The sequence below is a fragment of the Struthio camelus genome, chromosome 21 (genome assembly GCF_040807025.1).
Source record: "Struthio camelus isolate bStrCam1 chromosome 21, bStrCam1.hap1, whole genome shotgun sequence".
NCBI classification, from domain to species: Eukaryota; Metazoa; Chordata; class Aves; order Struthioniformes; family Struthionidae; genus Struthio; species Struthio camelus.
The window spans coordinates 161,516-180,268 of record NC_090962.1 but is presented as its reverse complement, the minus strand read 5'-3'; the positions used below and the strand labels follow the sequence as shown (position 1 = coordinate 180,268).

Here is an 18,753-nt window from a genome sequence, read left to right as displayed (position 1 = left end):
ATTGCCAAATAAAATTTAGCGCTGCTGTCATTCTGGTAGCAAGTAAGCGCTGCAATCCTTCTAGAAAGTGCCCCAGTCTTCCCTTTGCGTTTGTACTATGATTTATTTTACTTTTGAAAATAACTTATCTTTCAGTCTCTTCAGGGCTTCTTGGTTCTTATTTATAAATATGTGTCTACTCTGTAGACATAATTTAACTATTTCATAGAAAGAGTATAAATTTAACAAGTATTTTACCCTGCTTCTGTGGCTGAAAGAGGTGCATTGTTGTAAAATGTAATATTTGCATATATCTGGTTGAAAGTACCAATAGAGAGGCAAGGAGACCTGGGGGAGGGTTTTAAAAAATAAATTTTATTTAAATATAGTTAACTTTGCTGTCCAGGCTTCAGTACTACGTTTATTTTCTCACAGTGCTGGTTTGTTAAAACACTTATATATAAGCTTATCAAAACGAGTAAGTGTGGTTTGGTGAAAATATTCTTCTTCTATCTTAATCTTCTGTTGAACGGAAAGATAGCCTGTCATTCTTCACGCACAACGGCATTCTTTTAAGTCACAGGGAAAAAATCACCCTTTACATAACATGTGCCTGGGTTTTCATTCTATTTTCAAATAACATGTACTGCAGAAATAAGATATTTGTTTGGTTTTGTAAAAGGTTAGAAGTATAATTGCCAATGCCATGACTCAAACATGCATTTTCTTTTTTCTCTTTTAAAATTAAGGTAACAGTAATTGATCAAAAAGACAGATACACTGTCTGATGTTAAAATCTTTCCAACCTCAGAGTTACAAAAATAGTAACAGAAATGTATCACATTGTACATTTACCACATCTGCAAAGTACATAACATATTTACATCATTTGAAAGATCAAAGTTGAATGATGTAGGCTTCAAGATGTTGCAGTCCAGCTGCATGGTAACATCTATTTCTAAGATCAAGTCAACCACAGCTTTTCTCAGTGTTTCCACTGCCTCTCTTAAGCCAATCTGTGTAATACAACAGCAGATGCAAGCTATTATCAAACTTTTTGCAGCTCTAGATTTTTACATCTTCCTTGCTTCTAACTAGGAAGCTGAGTGCAGGTCAGATCAGCTATCTGCATCCAGGGCTGATGGGATCTGAAAGTTTGAAATGGGATCTATCTGTATGTGTACACCAAACCCAACACGTGGGTTTGAGCCATGCTTGAAGAGGAGCTGCGGTTTCAAACCCAAGAGAATGGTTGGTAACGGCAATACACAGACCATCAGTGTCACAAGTGGCTCTGTTAAGCACTACAAATCCCTTAAAGACTTGCTTTCAGGTTACATGTAAATTATAGCCCAGACATCATTTATAAGAGGGACCAGAAAGCCATACTGCCCTTCTACTATTACTTTTAAGTGATGTGCGTATGTAAGTCCGTAGATCAAGTACGGTATGTTAGAAATACTATTACTGGGAGGAGAAGAAAGTCAACAAACTCCTGGGGGAGGGGGACAGGTTTTTTGTTGTTTGGTTGATTTCATTTGGTGGGTTTGCTTTTTGTTTGTTTGTTTTTAAGAAGTAGAAAAAAAGATCCACTTTCTCCTTACTGGCTGGGCTGTTCAGCATTCTGAAATTCACAGATTCTGATACCCTTTCTATTATGTAAGCGGGTTTTTGTCCTGTGTTCTCAAAGGAAATAAGAATTTGGCTGACATAGACAGTCTAATTCCTAATTCACCAAAGGATCTCTGAATTCTGTGGATTTGCCACAGTCCTGATATTCACCTTGTTCTTCCTCAGGAAAGCGGCAGCTGCAGGCATCATCTTCCTGAATTGACTGTTCAAGTGTGGTATGCACTAATGGAAAAGAGCAAATGTTCACATTCTGTTGAATTCATCCAGCCATCTTATTCCACCCTTCAGTCACAACTGCAGGACGTCAGCAGGATCTTAAATTGTTCCTCTACAAAGATATTTCTGATACGTTAACTTATCATACTTTGTTTTCCCCAATGCACAAGGGGCTGCCAGCGCTTTCTTTGCCACAGGGATGAAAGGAAGAGTGAACAACGTGGAATTGTTAGATTTTTGGAGTAATGCTATTTTCTCCTATAATCAGAATCACACTAGAGGATCAAGCCTTTATCCCTAGGAAAGAAAAAACTGGTGTTTTTCCTAGTTGCCTGTTCAAAGGTTGACTTTACATTACCACTTTTTTTAATAAAATACCAGGTAAGATTTAACTGTGTGCTATAGAAGAACAGGTACACGCTTATTCAGATACTGTTTATAAGATGAGTCTTAAGATTCTGTGGCTAAAATGTTTGGCTTTCAGATAATTAGGATAATTAATCTGCTTTTGCTAACTAACAACCCTGTACTTGAGGAGTACATATCAAAGGGTATATAATCAAACAAATGAACAATATACAAAGTACATTGGCAGCATATATAGAGAGAAGTAATGACGGATGCATTTAAAAAGCTGAGAAGTGGAGACATGAAAAAAAGCATTCATTTTGTTGGGATTTCATATTTTGAGTTTTCAGTTATCTTAGTTTGTTTCCTCTAGTCTGTAGGGAAGGTATAAATGCTGTCTGGAGAAAATCAGTGTTATAATGAGATTGGAAAGCACTGAAACATGACAAACTGTGTCAAGGGTACACTTCCAGGAAGAGCAAGGACTGTATACTCTTCCCACGGGAAAAGAAGTGAGGAGACCTGATAATCTTTTAATACAACAGAAGAATGGTGAAAGGATGTAAAAGTGTCTCTAAGGCAATAATTTAAAATAATGGAATACTTATTTTAGGTAAATAAAAATTGCACACACCCAATGAATAGTCATTAAAGCCCTGGAATTGGATGTATTAGCATGTTATGTCTAGAATTCCACTGCATTTATTGGGGGAATTCAAAATCAAAATGAAAGAAGTACAAAACAAATTTCTTTGATCATGCCTTTCTGGAGAAACCTGCATCCAAGTGCATTCAAGTGCCAAGTACAGAAATGGTAGTACTTCTTAGGAAGGGTGAGGGAAGAATATCCACAGAGAGTCACAGATGATGCTAAACTTATCTGAGAGAAGGCTGTGAATGCTCAGCATTTGATCTGTTCCCACACATGGAACTACCCCGAGGGCAGCTGACAAACGTTCAGCCCTAGCTTACACCACAGTAAATAGGTTGGGTAGCCAACCTCAACAGTAAATCTCAGAAAGCTATTTCCTGGGGACAGTAGTCTCCTGTGTAATTTCATGCTGCAGTGTCAGCTGCAAAGGAGTGGGGGGGGGGGAGAGGGAGGTGCTTCTTTGTAACCCGTGGGAAGCTGTAAATAAGTACTTCTATTAGTCTAACTTATGATTACAGTTGCTTTCCATTATACAGAGTAATGCTAACTGGTATTCTACAAATAATGGGAAAACTTACTGCAGAGTTCACTGCAAATATAAAAGAGCCTTTAGGTGGCGCCAAACCGGAGCTGATAAAATACACTTTTCACCTCTTCTCTGCCCAACTCCAGAGCTTCCCCGGAGGGCTTATTAGCTAGCAGAGGGCAGTTCTAGATTCAAACTGGCTCTGGGTCTGTGTAGCAACATGTCCTGATTTGATATTCCCTCTTTTACTGAAGGCAAAGTGCAGAGACGCCCACAGAGCACAACAAAAGGCAGTATAGTTGGTGCTGTGTGTTAGCTGGCCTTATGGCCCAGAGCCTGAGCGCTCTAGGTACTATTTCTGAGCCGAGAGAACTGGAAAGCGCTACTGCCACACGTGCCAGGGATGGTACTGGGGAATAAAAAAACAAAACTGGATAAGCAAGGCTCAGCTGAGCTCTTTTTCACCTCTATGGATGTGGTCACAGTTAACCTGCAACATTGATAAAACAGCCACAGATAATTGAGAGTTGACTGTAATAAAAATTCCAAAACTTCAGATTCCTTTCAGTTGCTGTATCTGACTTCCAAAGAAAACCGTCAAGTTATCTGTAACTATCTTTTAAAGGCACTTAAACCTGGATTCTTAATTTCTGTCTAGTTTCAAAAAGAAAAATTCAACTGGAGAGTATGTCTATCTTACTTTTCTTGAAGACAGCATGTAGTTTCTTTTTCTGCCAGATGCTGAAGCATATGCACAAAGGGAGCAGAAACAGTATGCACAACAGCCCAGTTACAGCAAGAGAAATTCTGATGATATCCATCTGGAGGTCCTTCCCTAGGAGGCAAACAGTGTTCTCTTAAGTGTCACAGAACAAAATTCTACTGCAGCTGAATTAGCCAACTTCCTTGTCACCATCTCAACATGTCTGCTTCTGTATTAGTTTGCAATACTGGAAATGTATATAAGAAGGTACTCTTGGTTTAAATGTCTGCGAGCTACAGTATGTTTCAAAAAAAGTCATAACTCTTTAGCTGTAATTAAACAATATTATGTGATGACTCACTTGGCACAGTGATAGAAAATGGAAATGCAGGAGAAGTGGTAGCTAGAGTAGTGGCTAAAGCAGGACTATCTGAAGTGTGCCTGCAAACCACATCTTTTGCTGTAGTTCCAGGCTTCAGAACCTCAGTTGCAGAGCATCTGAAAAATATGTAAAGTAAAAACAAACAAAGTCATGGAAATGAATTCAGTCAAGTGCAATAGCAGTATCATTTATTTTTTGATTACTTACTTTGTCCAGTTTTTACAGGAGCTATTGGGTTGATCGTTAAAAGTTCCATAGCGGCAAGCTTGGCAGCCTTCAACAGACAAGGACAGACATGCACTATTTACATAAGAGGACCATTTAAAACAACACATGAAACATTGTTATTGCCTGCTCGTAGAATAACTACGATCCACATTCATAAAGATTTGTCATCAGTTAATGTTTTACAAGCTGCTTTGAGTACACAAGGTAAGTCTTTCCCTGTGTCCATCCCCATGAGCTGTGGACTAGTACAATAGTTGGCTACTGAGCCAACTTAGCACAAGCTGCTGCAGCTCACGTTTAACTCCAGAGTTCCCAGCTCTGTTTCCCATGTGCTGGCCATGAGGCAGCTGCCAGGCAAAGGGAACTAATGCAGATGTGATTTGAGCCTCCAGAGGCCTCAGATTTTGGTGAGCATGTCTATGCTTGCTCCACGTAGTATGCAAACTGTTTAGCAGTGCTGGCAGCTTTTATCGTGTGAGGTCCTTACAGCTCCCCTTTCTGCATTGGGTGAGAGGCCATGTTGTGTGCAGTGCAGCGGACACAGGAGGCTTAAGCCAATGGGGAAAGGTGACCTTACCGCTCCCTGTGTTCTCCTCACCCACGCCACAGTTTCTGTCGCAGCGGGAGCAGCCATCTCCACTGCAGTGATACCCGTCCCTGCATGTGCATTCGGCATCACTTTTTGATGAACACTCTCTTAAATACCTGAATCTTCCTGAAAGGTGGAAACAACTCCCATGTTATATATACATTCAGTCCCAAAGCACAGGGTAGCAGAGGCCCAAGACCTTTGCTCAACCCGCTTAGAAAAATTAAACCATCACTTTAGAGAGCGGTTCAGCAGGTGCATCACGTTATTTTGCCAGAGATATTTTTCACTCGCAATGAAATGACAAATTAATACAAATTATTTTATCCCACGTTAGGTAACAGAAGCACGTGTAAGCTCATCTCCCCCAGCGGGCCCGGCTGCAGGGCTCAGTGCTGTGGCTTGCTGTCGGTGCCTCTGCCGCCTGGATAGAGATCGCCCTGCTGTTGCGCTGTCTGGACAGAGGTCACCCCAGTGCCACTGCCCCGGAGGGAGGTCACCCCACCGCTGCTGCCACCCCAGAGGGGGGCTCACCCTGCTGCCCCAGGTGGAGATCACCCCACTGCCACCCCGGAGGGAGGTCACCCCACTGTCACCACTGCCCCAGGCAGAGGTCACCCTGCTGCTGCCGCTGCCCCAGAGGGAGGTCACCCCACGGCCACTGCCACCCCGGAGGGGGGTCACCCCACCACCGCTGCCACCCTGGAGGGAGGTCACCCCGCTGTCACCGCTGCCCCGGGCGGAGGTCACCCCTCTGCCGCCACTGCCGCCCCAGAGGGGGGTCACCCTGCCACCGCCGCCACCCCGGAGGGGGTCACCCCGCTGTCACCGCTGCCCCGGGCGGAGGTCACCCCGCTGCTGCTACTGCCGCCCCGGAGGGGGGTCACCCCACCACCGCTGCCACCCTGGAGGGAGGTCACCCCGCTGTCACCGCTGCCCCGGGCAGAGGTCACCCCGCTGCCGCCACTGCCGCCCCGGAGGGGGGTCACCCCACCACCACTGCCACCCCGGAGGGAGGTCACCCCGCTGTCACCGCTGCCCCGGGCGAAGGTCACCCCGCTGCCACCACTGCCGCCCCGGAGGGAGGTCACCCCACCACCGCTGCCACCCTGGAGGGAGGTCACCCCGCTGTCACCGCTGCCCCGGGCGGAGGTCACCCCGCTGCCGCCACTGCCACCCCGTAGGGGGGTCACCCCACGGCCACTGCCACCCCGGAGGGGGTCACCCCGCCGCCGCTGCCCCAGGTGGAGCCCCCCGCCGCCGCCACCCCGGAGGCAGGTGCCGGTACCTTCGCACTTGCGGCAGAGGGTGCAGCCGCTCTGTCCCGCGGCGCTGGAGAAGGTGTCGGGCGGGCACTGCCGGCAGCGCCCGCAGCCCGCGCTCAGCACGAAGGTACCTGCGGGCCGAGACACACGGTGGCTGCCGCGGGGCCGCCCCGCCGCCGCCGCCCCCCGTCCCGTCCCGTCCCGTCCCGTCCCGCCCCGCGCCCGGCCCTCACCCGCCGGGCAGGTGGCGGTGCACGGCGCGGCGGCCGCCGGCCCCGGGCGCAGCGCCAGCGGCAGCGCCAGCAGCAGCGCCAGCGGCAGGAGCGCGCCGCCGGCCGGGGCCGGGGCCGGGGCCGGGGCCGCTCGCATGGGGTCGGGCGCGGCGGGGAGTGCGCGCGAGGCGGCGGGCGCCGGCCCTTAGCGGCCGCCCCCGGCCGCCCCGTGCGTCACCCGGGGGCGGCGGGGAAACCCCGGCCGGCGGGGCTTTCCGCCCCCCGGCGCGACCCCCGGGGCTGCCGGGCAGCGCCCGCCGCCGCCTCAGCGCTGCCGGGCAGCGGCGCCCCCCCGCCGCGCGCCGGCGAGTCCCGCGGAGCCCCCCGCGGGGAGGCCCGGCCGCGAGCCCGCTGCGGCCGCGGGAAGGCAGAGGGGGTGAGCTGCAGCCGGAGCCCCGGAGGATGCAGGTGGTTCATCTCTCGGAGGGCCGTGCCCTGGCCCCTGAAAGCCTTCGAGATGCTCCATCCCTCACTGGACAGATTTAAGCCAGACACTGATTTAAGCCAGGGTGACTAAAGCAGACGAGGCGAGACAGAAGGAAAAGCTGGATTTTGAATTAATAGTCAGGCGTTCTGTAAGCACCAAAAAGATAGCAAGGAGGTAAATACTATGTCTTTGTTAGCAAGGAGTCGTACCAGCCAGTCTAATTTTCTCCTATGACAATATTGCAGGCCTTGTGGAGAGCAGAGAGGCAGTAAACTCCTCACAACCCTGACTTTCACCAAGCTTTTCACATCATTCAACAGCGTACCTGCTAAGTAAGCTGGGAAAACATACTGAAACTAGGTAAGGTGAGCGCAGAACCGTTGGCTGACCATGCTGAGAGAGCACTTAGTGAAGGTCGCTGTCGAGGATGTATTGGGGTACCCATGTGGAAGTCTCTTGGTTCCTGGCCTGTTAATTGTTTTTTTTTTTATCAGCAGTGCAATCTGTGCTATCATCTACTGACAGTGGATCACACTGTGCGCAGATGTGCCGATGATACAGAGCCAGGAGGATAGCAAAGCCTTGGCCTAGACCGGATGAGAACTCGGACGTGAGCTTGACTGAGTTGAGAGACAGTCTAAAATAACCAGCACCAAATTCTGAAATCCCCAAAGGCACAGTGAGATTTCTGACTGCATAAATACGTGGTAAGGGCCAGCTCGAACAGTTACTAAAGGACGGCTGCAGGATTACGGTATTTCACAGACTGAGAGCTCCTAGGCCTCCCTGCAAGATGCACGAAGCAGTCCTTGCGCTCTGCCCAGCACCTGGAAGCGGCTGGGAGCGGCCTCAGCAGCTGCCTCAGCGGGAAGATCGCTGTGTCCTCTTCCAGGCACAGCACGAGGGAAAGCACCCGCTGGAAAAGCCCAGAAGGCAGCGAGGGCTGCTCAGAGCCGCAGGACGGCCAAGGCACTCGAGTCACGACAGAGGGCTGCGGCCACGGTGGCGAGGAAGGGAACACGCTGGTCCCCATCTCCTCTGGGTGGGTAGGAGAAGAAGCGACGGGTTTGAACCGCAGCCAGGGCCACATCGGGCACCGGCAGGGACGGCGGCAGGCCGCGACGCGGAGCCTCTCCCTGGCCGCAGAGCGCAGCCCGGTCGGGGGTCGGGGGTCGGGGGTCGGGGGTCAGCGTCCAGGCGCCGCCCCCGCGCGTCCCCTCAGCCAATCCCTGCCCGCTCCCGGGCGGGGCCTGGCGCAGGCGCGCAGTGAGGCGGGCGAGGCCGCGGACGGTGAGGCCGGGCCGGGCTGGGCAAGGCGAGGCGGCCCCGGCCCCGGCCCTGGCCCCGCTCCGCCTCGCCCCGCGCCCCTGTACCAAAGCTGGGCTTCGCGCTGAAAGACGTGCTTTGCTTGCGTGCCTCGGGATGTGCAAGGGTAGGAGCCGAGCTTAGAAAACAAGGCGCTCGTTCCTTGAAAACTGCAGTTAATCTAAAGTGAGCTCGTGTTGCGGTGGCCAGGCTGCCTGGTGCGCGTGCCGTAGCCGAGGGTAGTGTTCTTAATGTGCTCTGGGGCCTGCAGAGTACGATAATCTTCATGTATCCTGTAAGATACGAGGCGTGCTTCACTGGGGCTGGCTACCTGCGGAACTTGTGGAGACCCTCTCGGCTATCTGCAGTCAGCTGGACATGGAAGCAGCAGAAGGAAATAGGAAGGAAAACAGAGAGTGAGAAAAGAGCCTTCCAGCATACATGATACCTCACAAGCAAACACTCAGGTTAGCTGGCATACACATAGATTTGCGTAGGACGCAAGTTCAGCCTGGTTAGTACATGCGAGCTCTCCACTCTTGCCATCTGAGGCAAGGCAGCAGATGCCTTCAGGCGTGCCAGGAAAGCGTCTAGAGCGTCTCGCGTTTGTCCCCTGGAAGTTGCTCTCTTGTTGCGCGACACAGACGTGTGTTTCTCTGCCAGAGCTCTAGCAGGTCCGCGAGCTGGGAAGCAGACCCCTGAAGGAATGGCCAGCTCCTGCAAGGAGCTATTTTTCAAACCAGGGCTCCCTGTAGTCTTGAAGGGTCCTTTTGACAGCACTTTCTCTCTTTCAAAACGCTGCAATTTCTCCTTAAGAAAGCTAGGAAAAAATTCTGCCACAGAGCAATGGGCATTGTCAATGGACCATGTATCCGGGAAACTGAGATGCGGTTAAAAGTTTTAGATGGAATTTGGAGGAGGATAATGAATTAGTTTAGCACTTTTTGACAGAGAGTACCTTTTAAGTACGAGGGCTGCCTGAGAAAAAGCACAAGAAGCTTGTTTTAAGGCGTCTAGGCAGGAAGAGGTTAAGCTGGCTGGCTCGAGGCGAGAGCTAACGCTGTTCCAGTCTTTGAAACTGCAGGTGTGCGCCTTGCGGCTGAGGTAGCGAAGGTGGGTCGTGCTGTCAGCGCGCCGGGCTCCGGAGGAGCGTGAGGGAAAAAACTGACCGCAGGGAGCGTGGGGCCGCGTCAGAGAGGTCGAGGCCGAGGCGCCGAGCCGGGGGGCGGCGGGGGCGGGGCCGCCGGCGGGCCGGGGGGCGGGGCCGCCGCAGCCGCGGGGGGCGGGCCGGGGGGCGGGGCCGCCGCAGCCGAGGGGGGCGGGGCCGCCGCAGCCGCAGGGGCGGGGCCGCCGCCGTAGCGCGCGGCTGCGTCACCGTCCGCCCGTGGCCTGAGGTGAGTCGCGGCTGCGGCGGTTGTGGCCGGAGGAGCCCGCGGCGCCGCCCGGGGACCCCGGAGGGTGGCGGGCGCGGGGTGAAGAGCGGCCCGGGCCCGGCCGCCGCCTGCGGACGGTGGCGGGTGTGCGGAGTGGCCTGCGGGCCGGCCGGGAGAGCGGCGGCTGGGAAGGCCCCTCTTGCCTCCCTGGTTTCTGTTCCGACGGGCGCCATGGCAGATTCCTCGGCCTGGCCGTGCACCGGCTGCGGCCTCCTGAAATTTGAGTTGCGCACTTGAACTGCGTCAAATGGTGCCAGGTTTTAAAATAAATGCATGAATATGTAGAGACACGGGCATTTCTCTGGACTGGCTGAGCTGATAATCTGCAAAAGCTCTCCTGCTTCTGGTACCTGTTGGTCAGAGCATTGAAGGGTGTGATTTTTCAGCCAGCCTTTCTAGAGTTTCTGCTTCTGCTGCCTGCCAGAAGTCACCACCTTAAGAAATATGTGCTTACCCGTGTAAGAAGATACATTCAGCCTAAAGGTTTGGGGTGGCCCGTGCACATGCCAGCACTGAGAAGCAAACGGAAGACTTTCTAAGGCATGTGTAGATGGCTTATTAAATAAAGTGGCTGTTATGTCTGTGTAACTTGACTCTGCCTTGTTGGAGAGCTTAATCTTACTCTGGTAACGTGTACAGCATGGCAAGTATTTATACATGCACCTACGTAAAGAAGACTACTAATCTATGGAGTATATGATGAGAAATGTTTACAGATCATAGGGAGAGACTGCATCTTGCTAGGTCGGGGAAATAGAAAAGCTTTCAGGATCAGATGCCCGTTTGCATCTAAAGAACTAACAACTTGAATACAAACTACCTATCTACAGTGTTTATCTACGTTAAGAAGCAAGTGCAGTATTTCAGCCTTGAGGCTCCTTAGGCTGTCTATTGCTAGGTAGTCAAGTCTATATGGAAGCTAATTTTGCAGAGTCAACATATGCCTTCCAGAAGAGCAGCTCTGAAGTATCTCCAGGCTCTCCTGGAGTAATTGCTAACGTCTATGATTTGAGTGTACTCAGCTCAGTTGGCCTTGTGTTTGGCAGTACAGAAAACTGCACTGAAAGTAGGATTAGACTCACAGAATTAGTCTGTTATAGGCCAGTTCTACATGCTGCAGGACCTTTTGCTGTATATTACTGCGTTCCAGGAACAGCCTCTTTCTCAATGGGACTAACAGTGAAAATACAAGGTGGAGGGGTGGATTTCTTTGGTCTAGGCAACTAAATGTGGATCTTATTTTATGAAGCGCCCCCAGGTGCTATGTGCACTTGTGTGTGGAAATTCCCTGTATAGGAAAAAATCCCTGTCTCATAGAGTGGATGAACTGTGAAATGCCTTCTCTCACACCACAGATGCTTTCACAGACTTCTGTCAGACTAGCATGAGTTAATGTGTGTTTTATGTGATGTAGTTAAAATTAATTTAATTTAACCTTATAATGGAAATTTGGCTATACACCTCAATGTGAATTTAGGAGCTAAAAAAAATTCTTAAACCTAGTTTGTTCCATTTGCTCAATTCTGTGGCCTGCTCCCCCATCACACGTGCATATGCTTTTCTCCCCCACAAAACCGTGAAATACCCAGAAAATCTATTGCTCAGATTTGCAGAGGCACTGGTCGAGTCATTATAAGTCACAGGAAACTCTTCATGGAGCGTGCTGTGTGGAAACTAAATACCAGACGTGAGGTCGAAGCTCACATAAACCCTTTTAATAAACCCTGACCCTGGTTAGGAGTGAGTAGTCTGGGTGTGAGTGAGGGAGGGTGTGCAAACTGAAAACAACCCTGCCACCCACCTTGAAGCCTTCTCTCTGGCAGACTCAAGTCATGTAATGTCTTGTTTAGGTCAGGCTGTTTCCTGTGCTGATGCTGATGTGCTCTGCCTCCCATTGGACAAACTTTTCAATCTCTTAATTCACAATGTATCCTTTGTAAAAAGTTCTTTAAATAGGATTGCTATGAATCTTCCTTAAAGCTAGTGAACTTATTTTGAGAGGGTATAGGTGAAAGGTAATGCAAATTTCTTACTGTTAAACTTCACTGTTAAGAAGGATTTGTACTAGGTTATTTGCCCTCTAACCACCTTTCTCTCTCTTTCATTCTCCACCTCCTCCCAGCTCTTTCACAGATTTCTTGCCTGATAGTAGCTCTTTGTGCGGTGTACTATAAGACATGGCCTCAAAAAGAGCATTGGTGATTCTGGCAAAAGGAGCAGAGGAAATGGAAACTGTCATCCCCACTGATGTTATGAGAAGAGCTGGAGTGAGTATGCAGACAATGAAAAATCTTTTAATGGGCATTTGTTCAAGTGCATATCTTTGCCTCGAGCTTGTGTTTGTTGGGCGTTCGAGGGCTTAGTCTGTTGTTTGGGATGAAAAGTCATCTATGTCCTCTTTCTGGTTAGCAAGTATCTATGCCATACTCCAAATAGGCATGCATTACCAGACACCATTTGTGCAAAAGATAAACATTTGAAGTATGAGGCTGGTGGAAACTAGAGCAGATGTTTCAAGTAAATCTTATTCTGTCAGAAAACACAACAACTTCCATGCATAGGACCAGAAAGTGCTTTTCTGTAGGGGTCTGAACAGTTCTGTACTCATCAGGTGCATGACCTTACCTACCTCTTCTGGAGCTACTTTTAAAATTCTTTTCTCAAGCTGAATTCTCTCTAGTGGCATTCCTTGTGCTGTTAGCTACTTTTGCACCTGTAGTGATACACAATGTTAGCATCTAATTAGACATGAAAATGAACACCAACTTCCCACGTATAGAAATCACCAAAATAAAATTACCTTCTCCTTCCGCCTTTGTCATTCCATGAATGTCCTCCTTCCTTTTTTGGGTGCCATGAGAAGCTCGAGCTTGTCTGTTGATTTAGTGAATGTGTGCTATGCTATGCACATCTGTGATATTACAGCCGGGTATCTCAAAGTGAAGAGAGAGAATTTAACATACCATAATTGTTTTTGAGAATGACTGGAACCTGCAGAGAGACTTCAATTCGTTGCCTGATCTACTTAGTCTTGGTTGAGTTGTTTTGTTTTCTTTAAAACCTGTGGGATCAGATATTCTTTAAATGTACTGTTTGAAAAGTTGAACTGTTTGTTAGGGGTGTTTGTCAATCTCCAGGTGAATACCACTGCCGCTTGGGGAAACTTAAGTGTTGCTCTGTGTTTGACAGCTTTCAGGATTGCTCAGGTTGTTCTGCGTGCTACTTTAGAGCTAACACCTAAGAAAAATCCCATAAATTAATGTATTTTCTTGAACTGTAATGATATATGTATTCTTCTGTTAGATCAAGGTGACTGTTGCAGGCCTAACAGGAAAAGAACCAGTGCAGTGCAGTCGTGATGTCTTCATTTGTCCTGATGCCAGTCTAGAAGATGCCAGAAAAGAGGTTGGTCGCCTTGATCTGTTATAATGACTAGTACGGCCTTTCTCACAGTTTCAGGAGTGAATTTGGAAAGTTCCTGCATTACCTTTAGAAATGCGTTGCACGCTGGCTTTTGTGCAGCAGTAACTCACAGAACTACACATTCTGCAATTCTCTCCACTAGCGTAGCCCTGCTTCACAGCGTGCTGCGATCAGACAGATCACTGGATTCTGAACAGGTATTTGTTTTTACAAAGCATCACTGAATTCTGAACAGGTATTTGTTTTTACAAAGCATCAAACTTTGAGCTTTGTTTTCATGTTAGTCAGATGGCCCAACAATGTACCTTGATTTGGAACAACAGAAAACTGATGGAAAGCTAAATACAGTTAGAGCTGTGTAGTAAGCTTGCAGCAAAAATACTTGTCCTCTGAATGCAGAACTGTCATTTGCCTGATGAAACTCTTTAACTTCTTAAAGGCTTAAAATGTGGTTCTGAGACAGACTGTATCAAGAATAGACTCTTTCTGGTATGGGAAACAATATTTTATTCCTTTTATTGGAACTGATTCTTTCCTCTGAAAATCGTTATCTTTCAGTGGAAGAAAAGATAGATCCCTTTGCTTCTCACCTGGCTTGGCTTTAATGGCCTCAAAACAATGCAATGAATATACCAGCCTCTGCTCTACAGAACTGTGCTAAGTTTTATCTTCTGTTTGTTCAGGGGCCTTATGATGTCGTGGTCTTGCCTGGAGGTAACCTTGGAGCTCAGAACTTGTCAGAGGTAAGATTCTGGTGTCTTGGCGTACCTAGCCAAGCAGAGTAAAAAAGGAAGGATGCTCTGTATTGTGGGGAAGTCCCTGTTCATAATTATACAAAGATGTAATTATCACAAATGAATATTTAATTCTATGAAGCGTGAAACAAGCTGAACCCACAGGGGTCTGTATTCTTTAGCTCAAGAATTCTATCTCTGATGGGAGCTGTTTTAGAGATGGTATAAACACTTTGTGGAAGGTAGGCAGACGAACAATTCGATCTATCAGGTAGGAGTTATATGGTATCACATAGTTTTTAGGGCCTGGAATATGAGACAAATATCCCATCTAAATCTTTTTGAGAATGATAGAGACTATCGGGAAGTAGCTCATGAATACTCTTTCCCTTATATGAAGTTCTCAAACAAGTACTTCCTGTGGCCGTAGAGTAACCATCTTTTATGCAGGGCAAGTTTTATTGGTTTCAGATTTTACCCTTCTTAGTGTTTTCATTGTCCTCTGTCCTGAAACAGGATGGAGAGTTGTTTGTTGGTTTTCTTTGTAAAACTTTTTATGAATTTGCAATGGAAAACATTTCAACTGTGCTTCAAATAATCAACCTGAAACAATGACTTGTGATATGGCTTATTTTTACAGTCTGCTGCTGTGAAAGATGTTTTGAAGGACCAGGAAAGCAGGAAAGGCCTGATTGCTGCTATATGCGCAGGTGGGTTAATAAGACATCTTGCTTTGTAAAGTACTTGGATGTTTTGAAGGGACCTGCAGACAGTTGTCCTATCTTAGAAATCTGTGTCCCTGTAATTTAGTAACAGGAAAGTATACTGCATACGTACCCTGCAGCATTTGAATACTCTGTAAATCTAAGAGGAGAAGATCTGTAAAATATTGTGAAACTTGCCCTGCAAGTCCTGTTTGATACCCAGTTCTTTCCAATCATAAGGTGTTGGATTAGTGGCTTGAAAATGCAAAGTTAAATATAATGTACTAGGATGCTTTATAAAATACCTGCTTATCCTTGTGATCTTTCACCAGGACACAGTGCTGGCAGAACATCGTTGCTATAAATTTGGCTGATATAAGATAACATGGCCCTCTTCTGCCCATAAGCTTCAGAAGGAAGGCTGTAAATATAGAATTTCAGGCTCACTCTTCCTCATCAGAGTGGCAGCAGAAGACAAGTATTTTGAGGAGAGGGTTGTCGGTTTGCATGTTCTGCACAGTTAGGTATCTAGCTTATTCTATTAAAAGCGTTGTATGTACAAAAGCAAGATGAACAATTGCAAGTACTCTCAGCTCAACTGCAAGACTGGCCTAGGTATACGTAGCTGAGCGTCAAGAGTAGTGATAAGTGCATAAAAGACACTGTCTAATGGAATGTATTTGTTTATTTTCACTTTTGTTCTCTAATACATCACTGTGGTTTAAGAGCTGTAGAAGGGCAGGCCTTGATCTTCCTTCCTTTCGTCATTGTTAGGTGAAATGGTTACAGAGTTGTGAACATTCTTGAACTTGACAGTGGTAGCCCTCTACTTCTCTTCCTGTTTCTGTTGCAGAATAATTGTAAATTCTCAGTTGCCTAATAAAGGCCTTTGCTTGTAATCAGGGCAGTTCATGTAGATATAGCACTTCTCGGGGCAGATTCTAGCTAAACACTAAGACGGTTATTTCCTAGAATACATCTGAAATGAGTCAAATGTGCAGAAATGAAACTCCCATGAGGCAAATCCTGCCTTCAGTTTCTTTTGGAATTCCCGCAAGGATTTTTTTGTCAGATGACATTGTACTTCTTTACACAAAATCCTTCCTCAATTCAGGCCAAGGAGGAAGTATCAGGAGAGAAGAGAAGGGAAGGAAAGAGAAGAGAAAAGAAAATAAGAGACAAGAGAAGAGAAAGACTGTTAAAACCAAAAACTTAGCAGGTAGTGCATCATCTGTCCAAAATACTGCTTGGCACATGACTCCAACATGTGAAGGCTTTTTCTAATGCAGTCCTTATACTAAGTCTCTAAAACCAAGACTTAACAAAGTAGTAAAATATTTGTACCTAATTAGTGTTCAGATTGAAATGCAAGCTTTTTCTTATTTAGTTGCAAGCAGTTTTAAATAAAATGTATTGGAAGTGAAATGACCATTGTACTTGCCTTCATAAGACAGTACATTCGTTGGTAGGACAGCTGCCTAGATTTTCTCTGTTGTTCTTATGTTTTTCTGAACAGGGTGTTTTGTGTAATAGAATGGGAGAGAAGGTGTAGGGATGTTCCTTCTGAGGCTTCTTGCTTCAGAGGTAGGGCCAGGATCAGTTTTATAAATAGTAGTCTGTCCACAATGAGCTTTGGGCCCTTGAGGACCTTGTGCCTGGATGTGTGTTCTTAAAAGTATTTGTATACAGCCGAAGACAGTTCCTCACTAGGGTAACTTTGTCCTTACAGGTCCTACTGCCCTTCTGGCACATGGAATAGGGTTTGGAAGCAAAGTCACAACACATCCTTTGGCCAAAGATAAAATGATGAATGGAGGTATGTAATGATGTTGCTGATTTTCTCTCTAAACCCGTGTCAGAAATCACTTTAGCTGCACCCTTTGTTTAAGGAAAGGATAATAACTCTGTACCTTATTTTACATCTTTGAATTTCAATAATGCTTTCCTGAACATAATGAAATTTCAACTAGATGTGCTAAGACTGTATCTTTAAGTCAGTTTAGCCTGAAATACAGGGCTGTAGTAGCATTCCCATCCTCAGGGAAACTACACTTCTGCTATCATGCTAGAAACAATTTTTTCTCAGGTCCTCTTGAGACTGAGCCATCTCTTGCCCTTTGGTTCATTGCCTCAATGGCCCCAACAGTAAACCCAGGCAGTACTTTTCTCACGAGTAGCGCTTTGGTGCTGTGAGCAGCAAGTGGGCCACATTTTTTTCTCTTACCTAAAGGCAGTGCTGGTGAAGCACTGTAAAGAAGTCATTCTGTGAATATTAACAGATCTGAAAGGTGAGCAGGAGATAGCAGGGTCCCTCCAGTTTCTTCTGAGTGCATTTGAGAAAAAGAAAGTTGTGAACAGATACACAAAAGCAGTCAGACTTCCAAAAGTAGCTTTACGGTAACTGGCCGGCACAGTGAGTGATTCTTGATGAGCTTGTACAATCAGAGGTGCACTCACACACCATGTGGCTAAGCTGCTGGAGCTCCGTGTGGGGCCTTCTCTCCCCGCCCAGGACTACCATGGGCAGTGACGAGCTGCTCAGCCCCTGCAGTGCTGGGGACATGTGCGGTGGGGAGGGGGAAAGGAAGCCCCAGGTGGGCTGCCCGCGGGTGGCAGCTGAAGTGCCTCCAGCAGTGCATGACACCATCGGCCAGGGCCGCCTCTCCTCAGCCGCTATAGCCTGCAGGCAGCACACGGGTGGTGCCCTGCAGCTGGACTCTGCCCTGTGGCGGTGGCTGCGGGCACTGTGCTTGTAGACTGACCCTCTTTCTGTTGTGTCCCCCCGCAAGCACACTACTGCTACTCCGAGAGCCGCGTGGAGAAAGATGGGAACATCCTCACCAGCCGCGGCCCTGGTACCAGCTTTGAGTTTGGGTTGGCCATTGTTGAAACGCTGATGGGGAAGGAGGTGGCCGAACAGGTGAAGGCACCCCTAATATTGAAAGAGTGAAATCCTGGTCAAGGACAGGGAGTAGGACGATTTCAGCTGGAGAGTCCTGACCTTCCTAGAATAACTGAAAGATACACCATCATAAATACAATCTAATTGTGGGTGAATTTTGCAGCTGTACTCTCCTATACCTTACAAACCAGTGGTGTTTATTCCTGGAAAAAAAATCCTCTTAGCAAACAACTTCACTGAAAAACAGCCAGCGTCTAATAATCTTAGTTAGCTCTTGGATGGCATTTAAAAATCACATGGACAAATGTTTATTGATTAAATAAAAATGAAGCAACCCTGCTTGTGTGTTGTTTCTCTTTGTGTTTTCTCCCAACCCAGAGCTATGAAACCCTTTTACCACTATGGCTAGTGATGTACTGGTCAAAACAACTTACATCTAGAATCTCACACAGTTCTTCCGAAGTATGAGCTGAAATAGATTATTAAGTTGTCATTTAGAATGTGTTAAAAACAATATTTACTTTCCTTTATACAAATAAGACCCTTACCTAATAGTAATTATAGAACAACATGGGTTAAAAGTGGGAATATTCTTTCCTTGTCAAGAACCCTAGAGTTCTTACTGCCAGTAGGTTACCCATGATACTGTTTGAATTTTTATTCTGAGTTAAATGATTACAGATTCATTGAGATTCTTAGGCAGTGAGTCATCAGCATAAAGCAGGGAGTTAGTAGTTTGCCACCAGTAGCAACGGTTATTTCTGGTTACTATAAATCTAACTTGATTCGGGCCTGGCTGGGAGTGAGTTACCTGCCTTATCTCAGCTTAGAGGGTTTCCTGGGTAGTTCTGGAGGAACTAGTGGAGCTACACTTGGGATCGATTGTCATCTTTGCTACCTTACTTTTACCAAAGAACTGTGCTCAGCTGTTGTCTGACTCTGTGAGCAGCCACACTTACCAGATGGCACCTCAGTGGACTCTGAAGTTGCTACAGCGTCTGGAGACTTGGTTCTGCATGTCTCAAAAGTGTAC

General features: G+C 47.2%; 2 protein-coding genes and 1 long non-coding RNA gene across 5 annotated transcripts; 2 read left to right on the top strand and 1 right to left on the bottom strand.

The window, feature by feature from the left end:
* Positions 1–335: 335 nt before the first annotated feature.
* Positions 336–6,889, bottom strand: TNFRSF9 (TNF receptor superfamily member 9). Its single transcript, XM_068916344.1, has 8 exons — positions 6,754–6,889; positions 6,544–6,651; positions 5,244–5,381; positions 4,646–4,712; positions 4,418–4,554; positions 4,054–4,188; positions 1,762–1,833; positions 336–995 (listed from the first exon to the last, which is right to left on the bottom strand). The coding sequence occupies exons 1-8, from the start codon at positions 6,887–6,889 to the stop codon at positions 949–951; spliced, it is 840 nt and encodes a 279-aa protein (XP_068772445.1). The 3' UTR covers positions 336–948.
* A 237-nt stretch (positions 6,890–7,126) lies between these two features.
* Positions 7,127–8,277, top strand: LOC138061799 (uncharacterized). The gene is made up of 3 exons (XR_011135718.1): positions 7,127–7,367; positions 7,465–7,579; positions 7,714–8,277. It is a non-coding gene; the product is annotated as an uncharacterized lncRNA (long non-coding RNA).
* Positions 8,278–9,801: 1,524 nt separating this feature from the next.
* PARK7 (Parkinsonism associated deglycase) lies at positions 9,802–18,059 on the top strand. Of its 3 annotated transcripts, none has more exons than XM_068915913.1 (7): positions 9,802–9,918; positions 12,080–12,224; positions 13,261–13,362; positions 14,064–14,123; positions 14,755–14,824; positions 16,548–16,634; positions 17,608–18,059. In XM_068915913.1, the coding sequence occupies exons 2-7, from the start codon at positions 12,135–12,137 to the stop codon at positions 17,766–17,768; spliced, it is 570 nt and encodes a 189-aa protein (XP_068772014.1). In that variant the 5' UTR covers positions 9,802–9,918; positions 12,080–12,134; the 3' UTR covers positions 17,769–18,059. The 3 variants fall into 3 exon arrangements, with proteins under 3 accessions (XP_068772014.1, XP_009665327.1, XP_068772015.1); XM_009667032.2 differs by having other exon boundaries at positions 9,911–10,497; XM_068915914.1 differs by lacking the exon at positions 9,802–9,918 and adding an exon at positions 11,813–11,972.
* The last annotated feature ends 694 nt before the right edge of the window (positions 18,060–18,753 follow it).

Excerpts from the sequence above, each read along its gene's own strand:
- TNFRSF9 (XM_068916344.1), bottom strand. The coding sequence starts at position 6,889 with ATGCGAGCGGCCCCGGCCCCGGCCCCGGCCCCGGCCGGCGGCGCGCTC. Across the intron at positions 4,713-5,243 it reads TGAGGAGAACACAGGGAGCG|GCTGCCAAGCTTGCCGCTAT; the intron begins GTAAGGTCACCT and ends TGTCTGTTGAAG. Across the intron at positions 996-1,761 it reads CTTTCCTGAGGAAGAACAAG|ATTGGCTTAAGAGAGGCAGT; the intron begins GTGAATATCAGG and ends TGTATTACACAG.
- PARK7 (XM_068915913.1), top strand. The coding sequence starts at position 12,135 with ATGGCCTCAAAAAGAGCATTGGTGATTCTGGCAAAAGGAGCAGAGGAA. Across the intron at positions 13,363-14,063 it reads TAGAAGATGCCAGAAAAGAG|GGGCCTTATGATGTCGTGGT; the intron begins GTTGGTCGCCTT and ends CTGTTTGTTCAG. Across the intron at positions 16,635-17,607 it reads AGATAAAATGATGAATGGAG|CACACTACTGCTACTCCGAG; the intron begins GTATGTAATGAT and ends TCCCCCCGCAAG.